This window comes from Paramisgurnus dabryanus, chromosome 1 (assembly GCF_030506205.2).
Source record: "Paramisgurnus dabryanus chromosome 1, PD_genome_1.1, whole genome shotgun sequence".
Lineage (NCBI taxonomy): Eukaryota > Metazoa > Chordata > Actinopteri > Cypriniformes > Cobitidae > Paramisgurnus > Paramisgurnus dabryanus.
Window position 1 is genome coordinate 38,164,809 of NC_133337.1, and position 21,064 is coordinate 38,185,872.

The 21,064-nt window shown below is 37.3% G+C and overlaps 2 protein-coding genes across 6 annotated transcripts in view; both read left to right on the forward strand.

Moving 5' to 3' along the window:
• Nucleotides 1-1,543: 1,543 nt before the first annotated feature.
• fh (fumarate hydratase) lies at nt 1,544-5,120 on the forward strand. Its single transcript, XM_065272838.2, has 10 exons — nt 1,544-1,721; nt 2,058-2,192; nt 2,303-2,413; nt 2,650-2,826; nt 2,983-3,165; nt 3,331-3,496; nt 3,584-3,787; nt 4,002-4,129; nt 4,286-4,439; nt 4,909-5,120. The coding sequence occupies exons 1-10, from the start codon at nt 1,593-1,595 to the stop codon at nt 5,049-5,051; spliced, it is 1,530 nt and encodes a 509-aa protein (XP_065128910.2). The 5' UTR covers nt 1,544-1,592; the 3' UTR covers nt 5,052-5,120.
• Nucleotides 5,121-7,048: 1,928 nt separating this feature from the next.
• The window catches only part of rgs7b (regulator of G protein signaling 7b), a 30,551-nt gene continuing 16,535 nt past the window's right edge, over nt 7,049-21,064 (forward strand). For 3 of the 5 annotated variants that reach the window (XR_010536309.1, XM_065272271.1, XM_065272270.2), the window contains exons 1-3: nt 7,049-7,164; nt 9,572-9,687; nt 20,346-20,442. Coding sequence is in view for 4 of the 5 variants with exons in the window: in XM_065272271.1 (XP_065128343.1) it covers nt 7,053-7,164; nt 9,572-9,687; nt 20,346-20,442 (325 nt within the window). In the remaining variant the exon portion in view is untranslated. The other 2 variants (XM_065272272.2, XM_065272273.2) reach the window with 2 other exon arrangements.

Consider the following 21,064-nt stretch of genomic DNA (forward strand, 5'->3'; position numbering starts at 1 on the left):
AATCAAATAAATACTTTGTCTTAAAAACAACAGTTTAGACTTTATTTGTAAGAACATTAATGTATATAAAAAATAACAATATCAAGAAAATATTTTTTCACAGAATGTTTTATATTTTTCATTACGTAAGATGATTTTATACAGAAAACAGGAAATCACTAAAATAAAAATAATTTAAGTGTCACATTTATTCGTCTAGCAGACGATTTTATCAGAAGTTAATTACAGCCCTGCTAAAAAAACAATAGACACTATCACATAAATTCTTTTGGTTTTATTTGGGAATTTTATTGGTTCTAATGGAATATAGCCCAAAACACACAACATTTTAATGGTCCATTAGAATTTGATTTTTTATTGTTTTTTTCAGCAGGGAAATGAAGGACCATGTAACACTTTGCTTTAAGAGCCATTAATAATAAAAAAATAATATTTTTATCACAAAGAATAATTTCCAGTGTTTTTTTGATTTTACTATTGTTGTTTCTGAAATACTGTGCTGTTTTACATCGTCACCATTTAAATACCACATTTATTAGATCCTATATGTAGGCCATATATGTATTTGTTGTAGCTGTATGTATTTAATTGACCCCCAGGTGCCACCAACAGTTACAGTATTGTGTGTGTGTGTGTGTGTGTGTATACACTCTAAAAAAACAAACGGTGCTATATAGCACCAAAACTGTTGATTTGAATCGTAACAATAGAAGAACCATTTTTAGTGCCATATAGCACCGGTGAAGCACCTGTGTAGCACCTGTGTAGAACCATATAGGGGCCATATAGCACCACTATAGCACCACATATGGTTCTACAAAGCACTATATGGTTCTACACAGGTGCTTCACTGGTGCTATATGGCACTTAAAATGGTTCTTCTATGATTACGAGCAAAGAACCACTTTTGGTGCTATATAGCACCGTTTGTTTTTAGAGTGTATATATGTGTGTATATATATAAACAAAAAATAAATTGGGAAACTGTTGTTCTTAAAAAAGTTTTTTGTCAAATAAACTGAAAGGTCAATGCAGTATTTTTCAGGCCTGTAACACTTTCTGGCATTAAAGTCACTACGGAAGCTGAGCTCAGTGTTCTGAATCTAGAATTTCTATGTGTGTATGTTGTCGTCATCTAGTGGTTATAGTTTGTAAAACATGTAAGTTGGTTTTAACAGGAAACAAGTCTTTGTTAGCACCTAACCAACCCAAATCGTTGAATGTGGAATTTACAGAAATGCTTAAGTGTACTCAACTTAAGTCTTTGTTGAGTAAGTTAGAAGGCGAGTCCTCTTTTTATAAATCAAGCTCTAAATTACATGTGGCAGATTTACAGCAGCTTTTCATACAATAATACATAAAAGTAGATTAAAACAAACACAAAATGATACCTGACAAATAAAACGACGGCAGAGCTATTAAAAACGCAAAGACGTTTAATTCCTAAAGGTGTCACCGGTAATTATGTCCCTGTAACAACAGACCAGCCGGTGGCCTCGGGCTCTTCTCTCGCGTGTTGTGTTTCACTCATATGTGTCCGCCCCCTGATTCTCGGCTCTGGTTGGTGAACATCAGTTCCGCCCCCGGTCGCCATGTATCGCTCCTCACGAAACCTGCAGCGCTTCAGCGCGAGTCTGTCGAACCTCAGAGCCGTGCAGAGATCCATCACCGTCCGGAACATCAGCACGGTGCCAGGCGTGCTGCTGAACCCACTCAGAATGGTAGAAAATCTAACTGTTATTGCAGTGTTCAGTCAAAGTAGCCTGGAGGCCGACGCATGACCTTCATGTTTACAGCTGTCAGATATTAAATATCTTCTACAGTATAATCATGCACGTGCTTCATAGCCGTTTAAACACACACGTGCATCCGCTGTCGCTAATTCTAAGTCGTAACGTTAGATACTTAACGGTGTGATTGAGAAACATCACCGTTAGTAGGCTTTTTACTTTCTGGTTATTTGTCTTGAAATCTTTGCGAGTATTCATCTGTAAAAAGTGAAGAAAACTGTAATCATGTATATCAGATAGTAATTGTGATGATTGTGTGTTTTTCAGGCTAGTTCACAGTCATACAGGATTGAGAGAGACACATTCGGAGAGCTCAAAGTTCCTTCTGATAAATATTATGGAGCTCAAACCGTCAGATCAACAATGAACTTCAAGATCGGAGGAGCAACAGAAAGAATGCCAGTGAGTTCTAGATCACATCATCACACGCTGTAATGTTCTAGATCACATGGGTCTGGGCTCTTTAAAGTTCTGTGCAGTGTAATGATTGTAATGATTTCCTCTCTCTGTAGGTTCAGGTGATCAAAGCCTTTGGAATTTTAAAGAAAGCTGCAGCAGAAGTAAATAAAGATTATGGTTTGGACCCAAAGATTGCACAAGCTATCATGACAGCTGCCGATGAGGTGATTTCTCTTATGTTTGACTTTTACTGCAGCTAGTTTGTCTGTAAGTTTATTATCTGTTAAATACATTAGAACAGTTGAATCATGTGAGAGCTGTTGTGTGTTAGTTGCTGTGTTTTCATGACAGTTAAGGAAATTATCATGACTGTGATGATGACTACTGTATATTAAAGCCAGATTCAGTTCATGTGTAATGTGGGCTCCAGTGTTGCTCAGGTGTTGTGTTTGGGTTCCAGGTGTCTGCTGGGAAGCTGGATGATCATTTCCCACTGGTGGTCTGGCAAACAGGATCTGGAACTCAGACCAACATGAACGTCAATGAGGTGATCAGCAACAGAGCCATTGAGATACTCGGAGGAAAACTGGGTAGCAAAGACCCTGTTCATCCAAATGATCACGTCAACAAGAGCCAGGTCACTGCACGCACGCACACATTTAAAACACTAACATTGAAATATACTATACTTGTAGACACATTTTGTTTCGTATACTTTGTCATATTGCCCAATCCTAAAATAACTCCACTGGTTAAGTGTGTGTGATGTTGTCTGTTGTTTTGTTTATTTCAGAGCTCTAATGATACGTTCCCCACTGCCATGCACATCGCTGCAGCTAAAGAAGTCCACGAGGTTCTTCTGCCAGGTCTTCAGGTGCTGCACGACGTGCTTGCTGCCAAAGCCCAGCAATTTAATGACATCATTAAAATCGGCCGCACACACACGCAGGACGCCGTCCCGCTCACTCTCGGACAGGTACAAGTGTTTCTCTACGGTTTCTTAATGCTGTGTGAATCATTTCTGAAGAGTCAATACTGGAACCACATCCTTGTTGCACTCACACTTTACTACTAAAAAATGTTGTGCTTTTATTTAATAAAGAAACCAAATCAGCAATTTCTGGTATATTTGTGTGAGCAGGAGTTTGGAGGTTACGTCCAGCAGGTGAAGTACAGTATTGAACGAGTGAAAGCCTCTATGCCCCGTGTTTATGAGCTGGCAGCTGGAGGCACCGCGGTCGGCACCGGACTCAACACGCGCATCGGGTTTGCTGAGAAAGTGGCCGATAAAGTGTCCGCACTGACAGGTCAGCATTAAAGTATGTGCCAGTTTGAGTGCAGAATATAAGACATTCAGTAGCCGCTCATTGCTGCCCTCCTGTGGTCTTTCATAGGTCTGCCTTTTGTGACTGCGGCCAATAAATTTGAAGCTCTGGCGGCCCATGATGCTTTAGTGGAGCTGAGTGGCTCTCTCAACACCGTCGCCGTGAGCATGATGAAGATTGCCAATGACATTCGCTTTTTGGGCTCTGGACCTCGCTCGGGTCTCGGCGAGTTGATCCTGCCTGAGAATGAACCTGGATCAAGTATAATGCCAGGTGAGACATCACTGCCAGCCAATCAGAGACTCAGGTTTGTTTTAGATTTTTGATGGTGTCATACATCAACATTTTATGATTTTATGTTTTTTTTGTGTACACTCCTCTGACCCCTTTAAAATGCAACACAGACACACAATATACGTCTCTCTGTTTATCTTTCTGCACTCTTGTCTTTGTCAGGAATGGAAACTGATGGTTGTTTGTTGTACAGGTAAAGTGAACCCCACCCAGTGTGAGGCCATGACTATGGTAGCCGCTCAGGTGATGGGAAATCATGTGGCCGTTACTATCGGAGGAAGCAATGGACACTTTGAACTCAATGTTTTCAAACCAATGATAGTGAGTACAAAATGTTTCTGTTCGTTTAGCTATAAGATTCACTTCAGAAGATTCATGCACTGGTCACATGACTCTTTGAGCAGTGACGCAAACGATTCACTGATGAGATGTTTTCTGGATGTGAACACTTTTTATCTTTTTCTTCCTCTCTGGCAGATTAAAAATGTGCTGAACTCTGCCAGGCTGTTGGGCGACGCCTGTGTTTCATTCACTAATAACTGTGTTGTTGGAATCGAGGCCAATACTGAACGAATCAACAAACTCATGAATGAATCACTGATGCTGGTCACCGCTCTGAATCCTCATATAGGTAACAGACAGCAGAGGGCAGTGTGTGTGTGTGTGTGTGTGTGGGTTTGTGTGTGTGTGTGTGTGTGGGTTTGTGTGAGAGGAACATTTGATTTGATATAAATTCCAGCTGTTTCAGGTTTATTTTTGTTTTGTGAAGCAGGTACTGCATCTGTTGTACTGCTATAAAGAAACATCTGAGACCGTTTAAGAAACATTGTTCTCTGTAGTTATTTAGTGCAAATGTGGGTCATGGTCAAGTTAAAGGATTATTTCAGCCAAAAAATACACATCTTAAAATACATCTTTATCATTTAGTCTGCCTCATGGCTTTCTGCTATGAACAAGCACAGAAATCCATCAGATAGATGTGACTCTGTTGTTGTGTTTTGTATTGTTGGTGAATGTTTTGACTTTGTTCATGACACACATGATGATGTTTCGTACAGTCACATGTTGTTTTTTACTGTATGTGGCTTCTCTTTTTGCAGGTTATGATAAAGCTGCCGCTATCGCAAAGACGGCACATAAAGATGGTTCGACGCTGAAGGCTACAGCCATTAAATTGGGCTTCCTGACAGAAGAGCAGTTTGATCAGTGGGTTCGGCCCCAGGACATGCTGGGACCAAAATAAACTCTAACCACAGGACGGCTCAATGTTACAGGAATTCTGTCTTTGTATAATAAAAGGAAGTTTCTTTAAGATTCATCGCCTCATTGTGTCTGATCATAGTGCAGCAGAGATGTTTTTCAGTAAAGATTTCTGTATGTTAGTGAGTTTCTTTCCAGACTAAGGTTTCTTTAAAATATATATATAAAAATCTATATTAATAGTGCCATACACAGTAATTGTCATAAGACTTGTTTTCATTTTAGGCAAAATAATTCAAATGTTTTCTTGAATAAAGAGCTGGACATATTTTCCTCCATGGTCAATAATGACAATATAAATATTAACAGATATCTGTCTCTTCTGTTCTCATCAGAGCATCAGTTTTTGTCAGACACTTAATAAAACCAGTGATCTTATCCCATCTGCTGAATTAATCATCATACACCTTTATTAAATCTGTCTGAAAGTCTTCAGATGAAATCAACTTGAACAGAATGATTCTGCAGTAACATCATATCTAAGGTTTATGAAGCGGTGGTCTCTGATGATAATAATACTCAGAGTAAAGGTCATCAGCTGATGTTCCTCAAGTCAAACTCTGGCATTTCTCCCGCTCGCTCGGATGTTGTTATTCAAAGCAGTGTGAGATCATTTCCAGTGGCTCTGTGTAAGTTATAAAGATTCATCCTGGACCAGAGGGACTGATGGAGACCAGCGTGAGGTCAAAGTGCCATATGGTTCACAATAGGAGTAATGCTTCTTCATGAGACAGCTAAGGTGAGGTGTGATGGTTACCTAGAGACACACTTGTGACATGTGGCAGCTCTGCGGGGTCGAGCTTTGTGTTTGTGCATAATAAGTTTGTCTTTATTAGAGAAATAACCTCTGTGACCTTCATCATCAGATTCTCTTGAGCTGGAGAATGGGGCTAGTTGTCACAAGGTCTATATCTCAGTACCTGTAAGTTAAACTGTCTGTATAGGACAAGGTTTGTTCAATACAAGTATTAATCCATACTGCTGACTGTGAAAGGTTTCTGTCTATATCGGTGGTCTCCAAGAAGTCTGTGAGTTGCCCACCAAAGCACATTCTATTAATAGCTTTAATTTTAATATTTCTTTATTATTTTTTTATATTAGCTTAGCTTCTTTTATGTATGTTCACATTTTAAGGAATGATTAAACAAAAATATCAAGTGAAATCATTTTTTTTAGTAGACTCTATCAAAAAGTAGCCCTTCAGATTGTTTTATCCGTCATGGTAGCCGTTGTTTAAAAAAAAGTTGGAGACCCTCTGGTCTATAAAAAACAACTTTAAACTTCTCTTACTTACAAAAGAGCGCAAAAAAGTCTTCTCTCTGAATGTATATATTTAATAATAACTATCATGTATCACTCATTGATCTGATGATAATGGATAATTGATGTTGTATCTTAACACAACAGACAGATTTTGACTAACTTCAGTCTTTAGCTAATGAGATCCTAACATAAAATGAAGGAATGATTGAATGTTATTGAGATGTGAGAGAGTCTGTATGATGTGATACAGCAGATCTGTGCTCTGTAAGTAAAGTTGATGCTGACTATATGTATTTACAACCCCTGGAAATCCTATAAACTTTAAAAGCTTGTCATTATACTTGAGATTAATGAGCACTTATACTGTATACAAGCTTTTAAAGTTCATTTGTAGAAGAGTTTTCATGTAAATCATCAACTGACAGATGACTAATGCATGAGCTAGCCTATGTAAAAATGTTTTTAATTTAGTATAAAAAAAAAAAAAATTATTAGAATAAATTTAATCAGATTTTTTAAACTGTGATTTTCCTCCGATCTTCTAATAGGGTTAGTCCACATCAATTATTTATAAATTCTCTTTAAATGCAATGTTTAAAGTGCAGAAAAAACGGCCATATTGTGACCCAATAGAGTTTTTATTGATGCTAGATTTAAAGTGAATTATTAAACATAGCCTACTGTGTGTATGGCGACAAAAACTGCGGCGGGTCTTGACAGCATGAGCGCGCCTTTGATTGGCCGCGGACCGCTGCGCGTTCACGCTCTAGTTGTGAGATTTGCGCGCAGCCGCTCACTGGAGGATGGCACATCACTAGTTGTCATACCGAGGGGTAAATACTCATTCTTACCAATGAATAATCACCAATTTCCCTCGACTCCCAGCTGACAAACTGTCCTGCGCGACTAAACGCGGAGAGAGGAGCGTCGCGCGCGATATTGTGTGAGGTAAATTACGCTTTTATTCGACGCATACGGGATGAAATCCTTAAACACCTTCATTTCATCCTCATCAGTCCGACAGCTTCAGATCCAAAGATCTTCTTCAGAAATCACCTCAGATTCATCACGAATATCGAGCTGTTTGTTTGCTTTTACTTTCTTGTGTCTTGTGAAGGACTCGGTGTCAGTATGTTGTTGTATTGTGAGAGATTCAATACTGCAGTAATGTTTTTAAAGGTATTTGTCCAGATGTTATTATCACTAATGTATGACAGCTCTATTAATGTCAATTTAAGTGTGCTTTTTTTAGCATGACAAAAACTGTACATTTGTATTGGCAAAACATTTGCAGCTTGGTTGTGTACAAATAAAAGTAAATAAAAAAGTAAAAATAAAGCAAAGTATATATAGTGTAAAATATTAAGTTATAGAAATAAAATAAAAGAATAACCAGAAAACACACAAGTTAAATAACAGAATAAAGCAGTTATATATATTGGGGATGTTTCCCGGTTTAAATTAATCCAGGACTAGGCATTAGTTATATAAAGACATTTAAGGAGTTTTTACAAACAAGCCCTTACAAAAAACAATAGTGATGTGCATCTGTAGAACTTGTTAAAGAGTAACTAAACCCTAAACCAACTTTTTTTAGTTAATGATCTGTAAGAATGATGCTTTATTAGTGCTGTTCATTTATTTTAGTAACTTTTTTGCCATTTGGATATAAAGTGTTTCAATACTGCAATATATGGTGTAAAAACGTCTGAGTGCTGCCCTCTTCAGGTTGAACGGTGGCTACTGCAGTTGAATTTTCCTATTGGGTGTTGGGTCCAAAAAATGACTCGTGACGTAAGCAGGTTTAAGCTCACCACGCCCTTGTTACGATCTCACCACACACTTGGTACGAGCTTAGTTCGTCCCCTCTATCTCCGTTGGGATCTTCCCACTTTTCTTGCATTTTTCAAATATTGCCAGTGGGCGGAGTCAGGCTCTGACCAGGGGTTTAGTTACGCTTTAAGAAATGTCCGTGCAAGTTGTTTTTAAATGTAGGCAGCTCAAACATGCGTTTTAGTCTTGGACTACTAGAATAAACCCTGTCTTGGAAACTGCCTCATAAAGTATCTACAGTACACTTAACAGAGAGATTAAAGGCAGTGTATGTGATTTGATACAGAAACATTTTTAGTTATGTTGGTTAAAAGTTTAATCGATAAGGACTTTGTGATCAAAAGCTGTAGTACATGAAATAGCTGTGCATAATATCGGCTGTGCGATTTAGAATAGTTATCGGCCAGGTGTCATTAGTGTATATTGTAATTTATCATCACATTCATAATTTTTATAAATAAATGTCCTCTGTGAAAGGAATAGGACCAATACATTTATAACCAATTATTGCCCTCGAACAAAAAAAAAATAATTAGAAGAATGCAATTTTTGTTCTCCTCTGTAAACTTGTTTTTGTGTACCACTGCGCACCCTGTTCATGCCTGTGTAATAAGTTTACCATGAATGAATACAATACATTATCCCTTAAATGTCACCCTTAATTGAACATGTTTGTTCGTCATGGCTCAAAGCCACTTGCTGTAAAACTTTTCTTCGTAATAGCTTTGCGTTAATTACAAGTGAGATAATGAAATATTTAATCTCTAATCAATATTTTTAGCAGATTTGACATATTTCCCCCTTTTGCAGCGACATTTCTCTTGCAAGTTCTGCAGACAGGGTGCCCATCCTCGATTAAATTGCCGTCAGGGCCCCTATAATAGCCAAAATACAACCACACCTCAGATTTTGTCCTCTTGGATGGCTGAAAAATCGCCATGCCTTCTTGTGCAAAACTATGTTGCATGTGCGCGCCTGCGTCAAACTGATTCTGGCTAGATAGGATTTACCGTGAGTTTTCAAAATCACGTAATCAAACGAACACGGTTGTAATGATAATTCAATTTTAAACGATAATACTAACCGTCAGGACATTTTATCGTGGTTAATTGTTAACTGGTAATCGTCCCATCCCTACTCTATTTAAATCAGAACATTGTAGTTTGTGTACCTTTACGAATAAGCGTAACAGTATTTACATTTTTAAAATTACAAGCAATCTACTACGTCTGCACAACAGAAATTGTGCTTTATTGAGGGTGGGATTGTGATTTCAGTGCTAGTAGGCTTAAGTTAGCATTTTTCAAAATCGTGCACACTACCTTTAAGTCAAGGCACATTGATTTTCTCTTATATTATGACATGCAGACACATATTGTGCTGTTATCTCTCTCTGTCTGTTTGTAGGAGTGTCCTGCAGGAGGTCTTGCTCTTCTGTTTTAGTGATGGCACAGCCGAGCACATGCGGTCCGAGCAGCAATGGTGTTACTGATGAGGCTCCTAACATGCTGGTCTACAGGAAAGTAAGTGCCGTGACTGTCATGTGTTATTCTTGAGCACCTGTAAACAGCAGCAGGTCTCCGTCTAATACACAATCCTGCATAGATGATGGGCTTGAAATGGAAATCAGGCGCGAAATTGACTGCAGACTGATTTAATTTCTGCAGCTTTCATTTCCGCTGGATGTCCTTAGGGATTTGTGTGAGGTGTTTCTAGGCTGTTTTATGAGTGAGAGACTTCTCTTATCTTGTCACAAGAGATCAGGTGATCTAGTTACTTGTATTTATGGTCTTAGAATTTACATTCAAGGCCATTTTAGTTCAATAATGAACTTGAAAACTAATATGTGTCTTGTTTGAGTCTGTAGGGCAGGTATGGTTGATGATTTTTTATCTTTGGCAGATACCTGTAAGATTCTCACAGTGTTTTTTTTAGTCTGACAGCTGCTGTGTATCAAAGGCTTGAAAAAATATGTTACTGTTGTTGATATGACTATTCAATGTGGATCAAGACAGGTTTAGTTTTGTTGGGCACAGCGGGTCGGTCGGCAAGACAATAAAGGTCTCAAGAATTAGAAATGGTTAGACCAGATTGAGGTGAGACCATAGGCTTCTCGAGCCGTCTTTTCCCCTAAAATATATTTGGTACAGCTCCTGGAGTCTTTTGGCCAATCAGAGTTAAATTAACAGCATCATCATCCTGTCCATGGATACAGACAAGTTTCCGTGGCACAGTACGTTTGAGAACTAGAGCTGGGCAAAAAAAACTCGCCTGCGATTCTCCGATTCTCAATTAGTGATCGGCCGATATATCGGCCGGCCGATACATCGGGCCGATTTTAGCAGGTTTTAGGTGTATCGGCATTTCCCCGGCATTAATTACAGACAGGCGCCCACAGGCAGCTCTGTGTTGCTGCCTGCAGCCCGTGCATTGCCCCTCCCCCCACTAGCAGAGCGGAGCGCTCAAAGACTGCTCTGGTAAGTTTTAAACTTCAAAGCATCTTTTAACTGTTTGACTGAAATATTGCCATATTTGAAAGTGTAAACACGTTGCTCTATATGTGCGTGCAACCATAGCTAAGAAAGTTTGGTGGTCCTAATGGAAAACGCGAATGCCTATAAAACTGCTTGCCATTGTATTTAGGGAGCTTCAAATAGCTTTTAGGCTAACCGTATGCATACGGCAGCTGTTACGAACACTGGTCATAGGATTATATAATGCTGACGTTGTTCCGTGATTTCGTGGTATTAATAGGAGTTTTATTCAGCGACCACCAGTCTGACGTTTGGATGCGACGCGTGCTCATAATGCCGCAAGCGAACGCAGGTCATGTGATCAGCCGAACAGCTGATCATAGCTGGACAGGGTGGGTTTTTAATTCTCATCTCCATAAATATATGTAGTAGTAAAAGGCTAAAAATCTATATCCATTGCTGATAGTTTCTCGTCATTGTGGAGAGCGCAGTTCATGGTTGCATACGTTTATGGTTGTTAACGCGGAGTTTCGCGGAATTTTCGTCAGCGAAAATAAGAAATTCGACCCAAAGCACTTAGTTCCAAACAGTTCACACATGACTTTTATGTGACCGGAGAAGTCTTTTTTTGTAAGTTTTGTCAACATTTCCGTTCACTGGGAGCGCAAAGATACATGCACTCTCTCATCCATGTCTCTCTCACTGCACCTCTCCCACGTGCACGCGCTCTACTATCTGACCGAAGTCCGTACACAAATCCTCATGTATTTGTTCAGTTTTATGCGTTTTAAGCGAGCTGAGGCAAACTAACTATCCCTCGCATTTATTATAGGGCACTAGGGTGTGTGAGGTACAGAAGTGGGGCAATTGGCATGTTATTCAGAATTCTTAAGTTGTTTTTGATCAGTATTGCTGTTAACATTTTCCTTGTCTTCTTATTAAAGACATTTGCTCTACAAGAGATTAAGTTAAGTGCACTAAAACTTAGACCTAAGCATTAAATAGGTTGTAAATAGTTGGTTACTTTCATGGATAAAGTAAAGTGTTCCCCTTGTTATGCTGCTTGGTTGCTGCTATTGTGTGCAATGGTGTAATTATTATTTTATTTATGTATTTTAAGCAGCACTGAATTTTCTTACTTGTTCTACCTCACCTTTTCTTACTATTTGTTAAATATAGTTCAGTAAATGTTCCTTTTTTAAATTAAGAGTTGTAACATTTGGTTTTATCATTGTGTCATTTTTATGATATAAACTGAATGAGAAAAAGCAGTATCGGCTCCAAATATCGGCTAAAGAAAATCGGCAGCCTGTATCGGTCATCGGCTAAGGCTGATGGAAAAAAATTGGTATCGGCACAAAAAAAATCCATATCGGTCGATCCCTATTCTCAATGCGTGTCTCCTCAGTAAAACCGGTTCGGTGATTTGTAGTAAATCACAATTACATGCTTTCAGATGGATCAACATTTACTAAAAGAAGCTGAATTTCACCAAAAAGATTGCAAAATCGTGTTCATAATTGTGGGAAATCGCCTCCTATATTCTATGCGATTTTGCCTAGCTTCTTTGTGAAATACGGCTCTGTGTAGTAAATGCCGAACCAGCTTTACTGAGGAGACACTCAGGCGATTTTATTTGCCCAGCTCTAAGCACAACAGTAAGGCTAACTTGTCAAATGCAGTTAGTAAGTGTGTTGTGATACATCAAACAACTTATTAGCAGGTAAGCTAATGTTTAAGCTATTAAAATGCCAGTTCAGAACCAATCAGACTAGTTTTGCTGAGTTTAAGGCTAACTCCCACTGTACGCATATCCTTGGCTACTTTATGTTTCCTTTGTTTAAAGTTGTTATAGTATCCTGAAACAGTTTTGACCATGTAAGTGCGTGTTTTCTACCTGTCCTTTATACAGTTTTATAAAAGTCATAAAGAAGTACATTTAAGCTTGGGTTATACATCAAATAATGAAAGTTATGAAAAGTAGTTTGAAAGTACAAAGCATGAAAAATGGTTAACTATCTCTCAAGACCAAACTATAGAATATATATATATACAGTAGATTAGTTAGTTTTTAGGGTCTCCACTCATTGGGGGTCATGGGGGTACATGATAATGATAGGAGATGTTTAGGGGAGCTTCAGTTGCAAAGGGTTGAGAACCACTGCTGTATTATTTTTCAGTCAGCAAGTGTGCAGGATTTTTTTGCTTTAAACCAAAAAACTTGTGGAGGCCAAATTACCAAAATAAATCTTTTTTGATCATCTAGACTTGAAGTTCGAATAGATTTGATTGGCTGTCAATGGTTTATCGTTCATCAGTTGGAAAAAAAATTGCCGGGAAAGTTATTCCAACAACATCGGTCATCGTATCTTTAGCGTTATAGTTGTAGTGAGAAATCCGCTTTTCTCTTAATATAATAAAGATTTTTAAAACTATACTTTCTAAAGTTATAATGTGAACGGCTCTTTAATCCCCCTCATCTTCTACGACCTGATCAGATAAACTCTGTGTTTGGTACACAGGGCAGAACTGTAGGTCGCTAACCGGTTGAGTGATTTGACTCTAGTTGTGTTAAGTGTCTTCTACAGGATGATGTTTGTGAAGTGCTCTAATGGCTCATCATCACTGATGCTGTGTGTAGGTGAGCGCCTTCATCCACTTTGTGTCAGCATGTTTGTAGGTGGTTTTGTAAGTAAGTTGCTCTGTGTTGCTCTTTTGGGTTGACTGACTTCTTTTCCATGTAGAAAAGTTGAAGCATTTGTGGATTCGAACCCTTAACTCATCAGTGCAACACTCTCTACTTTTAGTTTAAATCCTGCAACCTGTTGGCTGGTCACATTACCAGTAAGAAATATTGTTGGTTGATGTTTGTAAGCAGAAAGTAACTTCTCGTATATTATTGCCTCCCTAAGACAAATCACTCTTTTATTATCTTCTTAAGAATTGTAAATATGGCTGCAAGAACAGAAATAAGCAAAAGCTCTGAATAATTGATGGTCTTCATGAGCAGTTAACCTGCTGTATGTTTCTGTCTGGAGTCTTTGACATTAATACTGTTAGATGAGTGACAGGTGGATTATTTATTTTATAAATTTGATGTGTCTCATTTCTTTAAACGCACTCTCTCTGGTGTCACACACCATTTGTGTTTGCTCTGTGAGTTGTCACTGTGGTTAATGATTGATAAAAACAGAACCAAAGCTCCTTTAATTTATGTTTCACCAGGCAAATGTGAATAGTTGTGTTTGATTATTTAGTTAAACAAGACCACTATAGTAATAATAAACTATCAGAAGTATTTGACTTATGATATCAGGTAAAAATTTTTTTACCCTCAAATCTTTTAAAAGAAGTCCAAATTAAATGTGAAGATTTTGTGTTTTTGTATGGATGTAATTGTGTGCTTGTGTGCATATGTGTGTACTTATCTAAAGACTGTGTGTAGATGGTTGTAGATGGGTGTTAAATGACTGATCAATAGTTAAGTTAACATGGACACCTTTAGCCTCCATCAGAATGAAATCATTAAATCCTATCATAGCGTTTACATGAACACTTAATAATGCGATCGGATTGATGTGGGTGTTTATATGGCACAAGCTTCAAATCAGTTTTGATCATCTAACATTCGCACATTGCACAAATATAATTTCATGTTGTTTCAAGATACGCATACAAGCCATCCTCATAAAATCGCTATTCATCTATTTCAGGTCATAATTAGTAAATGACGAGCACATAAAGCTTTGTGCCGTGCTGATTATCAAGCAGCAGCAAAAACACCCATTCCTGTGTGCCCAAAAAACGTGTTTGACTTCACACGGTGCTGCAGAGACCGACCGTGAGAGTCCACAGTTTCCTTTGTACTGTATCACTCCAGCAGCGCAGTGTGAAGTTCAACACACGCATTTGTGAATCAGAGTATAAATCGTGAACTGGCCGGACAAAGCTGTCTCATATCACTTTACAGGGGATTGGAAGGAGATTAGGAAAATTTAAGAATGACAAGACAATCACTTCATGTGACTTCCTTCAACAACACAAGCTAAAACACAGCACATGCCATCGCAACAAGAAGTTATGGTTCAGCTCTTTGACACAGGGATTTAAACACAGATCAACATTAACAATGAGAAATGTCAGCAAACTGAGATCATTCACCAGCATGACAGCACAAAGCATCACACGCTCCTTATCATCTTATCATAAACAAACATGTATGCTCACTTCTCGAGAAAATTTATGGATAATTAGCAAACTTTATGGGATCTTTACGGTAGGTGTGTGAATGCACGCATATAGGTAATATGATACAATGTAGTCTTATATATCTACATACATTTAAAAAAAAATGAAAATATAAAAGACTTTGTAGGATTTATGATGCTGATGACAGTTGTACTCAAAGTCTTGTGAAGAGTTACGGTATACATTAAGCCTGAACATTAACAAACGCAGGCACAGACCAATCGAAACGATCAACCAATTCTAGTCCTCATGACCTTTTTCTTTAAAAAGAACAGATTTTGAACAAGTTTTGCCTTTTAGGCATGTATATGAGTTATTGTATATGAGTTAATTCACAAAAAAAAACTTACGGTAGAACTCCAGCGGTTCAACATCCTGAATAACCACAGTATGTTTTCTCTTCAGATATTCATGCATCGAGCTGTGATATGCTAACAAAACCTTACCAAGTTTACAAACCAGCCTTTTATTACCAGCTAATCTGAAGTACTCCCATACTTTAGACCCCTTTGGCCTTTGCAAACTAACTAGTTTGTCATTGCACTCGACCCCGGTTCATCCATCATCTTTGGAAACGGTGGACTGGTGGAGATGGGGATAGACATAATGTTCGCACCTTCTTATTTTAGCGTGAGAACAAAATTTAAAAGGTAAAATAATAAAATTTATTATAAATATTGTTGTTGTCTAATTATCAGCATCGACGCAGTCATTTGTGTCAACCAATCACGCTAACTTTACTGAGATACTAGAAACCAGATGTAGATGATATTTTGTCATTTGACAGGGCAACTAAATGCAGGTCGAAGAGTTTGTTTGTTTTCAGAGATTTGAGTTTGCCAGGTTTGCAGATTAGTGCCATTAAATCTTTAAAAGACTTTCAGAGTTTGGTTTGAGGCACTTAGTAAACTATAGATCTACTTTAAATCATGTATTATTTATCATGTATTACAGTTTTTTATTTCTGTTTTTTCTCACTCTTGAGAGCAGAGCAGTGGCCGGTTCGGTTTGTCTGGAAAGCTCAGCAGGACTTTGTGGAAAACAGAATTGATTTTTTTCTCTCGATCGTTTTGAAAAAGATTTGATCATCAATACTCTCAGCTGGAGGAATAATACATCAAACACCACTGCAGTACAAAGACAGTCATGCATATTCAATCAGAAGAACCAATTAAATACTGTATTATATGGGACTAATCTGGTTTGATGAAGCAGGTAGATGTTGTCTTAAGTGTTTACTCGTGTTGAGCTGCAGACAGACGTATTAAACTGAAGGAATGGGTCAGACCTGAGCGTTCATTCATTCATCTCAATAACACAAGCAACATTCATTAACTATCATTAGTGATTATCTTCATCTGTGACCGCATTCAGAAAATATCAAATTAACCCTGATATCTAATAAGTTTTGATATTAAAGTGCTGACTATATACTACACTGATAAAGTGTGTCAGCCTGATTCAAATCTGTGCAATATTGAGTTCAATCCAAGGGGCAACCTTCTGATCTCTCAGATGAACCCAATACCAATGCATATATTTATAATGTATTTATTTAAGGTATGCCTATTAACAACCGGCCGGGGACTACAGCTAGAAATTAGCCGTAGAGGTCAAAGCTGCTCCTTTTATGAAAGAAAACTAAACTAAATTAAACTACAGAAGTGATTTAAACTACAGTTGATTGACTGCAAGCCCCGCCAACTATTGTGTTAAAAAAAGCTCTTCACAAATCTATGGATGACGTCAAAGACACTTAGCCCATTTTTTACAGTCTATGGTTCAATCAAACTCTTTCTCTTTGTCTTTGTGTGCTAAGTTTGGTGGCTGTTAAAGTTTAAGATCGAGGTCATGGGAACAAACACACACACTTGTATTTTTGTGTGTCTTTCATTGCTGCTGTGAGCCTGTTAGTGCTATTTACATTTCATCTCAGTCTCTCAATGGATTACCCAGCATGCATCATGCTGTGCTATCCAAACAGAACAGAGACTGAGAGAATGATGGAGAAAACGTGCCAGAAAGAGATCTTCTGATGAGAACTTCCATCTTGTCAAACATGAAGTGTTATTTTAATTTCAAAGCTTTCTTCTGCTTCAGACATGTTGTGTAGCTAAACCCAGCACAAACACTAGATTTATTTTTATATATAACGTATATCATGTATGTTTTTGTCACATTGTTAGGTGGTAGGCAGTGGGTTCTGAGTCACAGAGTATTTCTTCTGATGGGTCTGCAGTGTTAATGTAATGATACGATAATGAAAGGTTTTATATGGAAAAGGTCCCTGCTGTTTCTTTATAATGTCCACCTAAGCAATTTAAGTCCTTCTAAGCACAGCTCACTTTGTGTTAAGTGTAGTTAATTGTTTAATAGTAATATTTCTCTGTTTCTTCACAGACTGTGGTACAGTTGTTCTTACCAGTGTTGTCACCCTATACTAAAAGCTTAATTTATTGTGAATAAGGGCTTTAATGTAGATCTGGATGAAATATAGTCACTGAGACTTTTATGAGGCTTTCTTTGGTATTTAAGAGCTTGACAGTTTCATGTGATATATGAGAACAATAGCCTTCTCCATTTGTGATCCACAGAGGACTGAAGGTGTGATGAAACAGTAAAGCTTGGCTTGTCTAAGTGAAAAAGAAAACTTGGTTAAAGGGTCATGAAATACTAGATGATAATAGAGGAGGTTGTGGTGCACATCATAGATAGAAGACAGTGTTAGCATCCGTTCATTTTAAGAGATGGAGAAAACTGGGTCATTTCATATTCTGGGTTTAAAATCTACATTGTGTCTCATAATTATTATTATTTTTAATTATAGACAAATATACAGTACTATGTATGATGCTCCTGAAATAAAACAAATGTGTGTGTTCGTTAGGGGTGCTCCGATATATCGGCCGATGATTCTTGCTATGCTTCTCAATGAAAATGCCGCTACATCCAAAAGCCAGAGGGCGCTCTCGTGCAGAAACTCAATATGCGCTGTAGATGAAGAACCAAACATACGCATCTATGACACGCAGCTCTAGGAAATGTCTTAAGGATATATTTATATTGCTGTTCTTCAAACCTTTTCAGGTAGTTCCATGATAATAAAGAATATGTATAATGATTATGTTTGACAAGTATTGCTTTTTCAAATGCATGTTATAAACGACTCAAACTAACAGTGATTTCAGATCGATAAGGACTTACTGATCAAAAGCCGTAGTACATGAAATATCTGTGAATAATATCGGCTGTTCAATTCAGAATAATTATCGCCCACGTATTATCAGCGTATATCTGCATTTATCGATGCACCCCTAGTAGGGCTGTTCAAAAATATCATTACAGCTAACTATCGTGGTAACTTTTTTACACAATAGTGTATTGATATTTCAATCTCTATGTCGATATTTTTAAAAGCCCATCATATGCCTCTGTGTGCATCAAATGACCTCCTCTGCGTCTTCTGTAGTTGTCGCTGTCCAGTTGTCTGTCATGTCTCAGAAGTTAGCGGGAGTGAGAAAATTTAAAAACACCTGCAGCTTTCAAAGTCGACGCATGGGAGCAAAACAAAAAAGTTTATTAAAAAGGCAGCTCTATTTTTTTACATTTTTTTATATAAAAAAAGGAAAAAGTATTGCAATGTATCGTAGCATGCAGTTTATTGCAGCGTTTTGTGACACACTGTATCATGGGTCATGTACTGTGATATGTATCATATCGAGAGGCCCCTGCCAATACTCAGCCCTAACCCCTAGTGTTCATGTGTGTGTGTTTATTTCCTCATGTCTTGAGCTTTATGTTCAATGAGTTTTAGAGTTCACATTTGATATCTAGTTTTCTCTATATTATGTGTTTTTGGATTCTAGTACCTCGGGGTGCACAGTCTCTCTCGATTATGTTTGTCTAAAGTCATTCAGATCAGCTTGTCTTTTTTGTGGGCAGCGTGCATCAGCGGTCATTATAGATATCCACAGAAAGCGAGGTGACAGATGTTCTCTCATATGTGTCCTGTTGTGCTCTTCTTCGGTCTTTCTGCTGGTTGCTGTATCGTTATTGATAGTAGTTGCAAACAGATGCTTTTAGCGTTTGTAACTTGATAAAAGACTGGTTTAATGTGTAATATAACACGTGTTTGAGTTCCCATGTGGGATGGACAGTAATAGAGATAGACAGTAGTTGGTTGAACTTGAGATCATGAACAACCCTTCCTCCTTATATCTACAGTACTTCTCTTAAAAGCTTCTGATGTCTTGCTCTGGTTCGGTTCGGTTCTGATAAAAAACTACATACATTATCGGTTGAGAATGTGAAAATCATGTTTGATGAATAATTTTATGATGAAATTATGTTGTTATAAATCCCATCATCTTCAATGTTTCTCTTACAGACTTTAAGGGCAGCAGTTCTGTAAGACTTCATTGAAATGCCATGAAAAACAAAAGAAATTTAAATGTGGATGCCCTTATAAAAATATATGTGCTGAAATATATTTTGAAATATGTTTACAAAAATATATTTTTCACCAATATATATTTTGGCCATTTTGTTTTATATTTTAACATATATTTTAAAGCATTTATATTAACGTTGCATTGAAAAAAATTGTATGTTACAAACCTGTAAACATAACAGGTTTGAAAAGATAAAAAATTAATTGCAAAAAAAATATACTTAAAATTTTATATTTTATACATACTTATACATTTTAGATGAACTTTTATATTTTGGCAAGGAAAAATATATTTTTTGCGGTATGGGTTGTAAAACTAGAAATGTATTTGTTACCACTGAAATAAATTTTGAAATATATGTTAATATATGAAGGTTCAAACTAAATATATTTTCAAATTCAAAATATATTTAATTAAACTTTACTCTCTACAAAATGTATTGTATGTATTTTTGGCCAGAGAAAAAAATGTTTTTGCTGTATGGGTAAAACAGTTTAATGAGCAGTAGGAGTGTGTGCTGGTAAACAGCAGGTTAACGTCACGTTCAGATCACCAGCGACTATCAGTAGCAGAGAAACATCATTCATTTTAAAGAAGGCTTTACGACTTCCTGTGATACGAGTGAAAGTGATCGTTGGCGTCAGGAAGTGGGCATGTGCAGCAACGCTACAAAGTTGAGAAAAGTTTAATTTTATTCAAATGATAAGGGACTTTCAGAAGTAAGTAAGTTCTTTTAAATTTAAAAGAAGCAACTACCAATGAGAGCGAAGCATTGGAGTTCATGTCATCGTCCTCATCAGCTACTGTAGTGGACGCTACTCATTTATTTATGACAACCAGATTTAGAGAAAGTCGCTGGTGGTGTAAGAGGGAGTTTAAGCTGTCAAATGTGAGGATGACCCTATGTTTGATCACACAGAAATTAAGTTTTAATTACACAGAATAAGATGTTAATTATAAAGCATTAATTATTCCAGACATGAGGTTGATCTCTTGTGTGTTTTCTAGATGGAAGACATCATCGCTCGCATGCAAGATGAGAAGAGCGGGATTCCCATCCGTACAGTCAAGAGTTTTCTGTCCAAGATTCCCAGTGTGTTTTCAGGTACGAGTGAAACTATTTATTAATTTTTTCATTTAGCTGATGTTTTAATCTCAAGTGACTTACAATTGCTATATATGTCAGAGGTCGCACACCTCTTGGGTTGTGTGGGTGCCAACTATGGGTTAAGTGTCTTGCTCAGGGACACAATGGTGTGACACAGTGGATTCAAACCCGGGTCTTTCACACCAAAGGCGTGTCTTATCCACTGCGCCCACCAACTACACAGTGATTTAAAAAAAATAAAAAACTTTATTTGGTTTAAAGAAATTCTGCCTCATATTTCAATTTAGAAAGGAATTAAAAGTAATATTTTACATAAAGTATAGGATTTTTATTGTGACATTTTCATGACAATTAAACCTGCTTAATTTCTTTACTACAAAGCCAATACAAATCCCATACTCATTACTGTAAAATCATCCTGTCTGGACATTTTTTAATAAAAATAATGGAGGGTTAATACACTAACCGTTATGAAAACAATGAGAGAGAGAGAGAGAGAAAAGATTTTTCAATCATTTATTATAAATAGTCTATTTTGTGTAATGAAATAAATGAAATGAAATAAAGTACCTTTCTATGTAAAATATTTAATTCACTGTATATTTCTTAAAAAGATGTG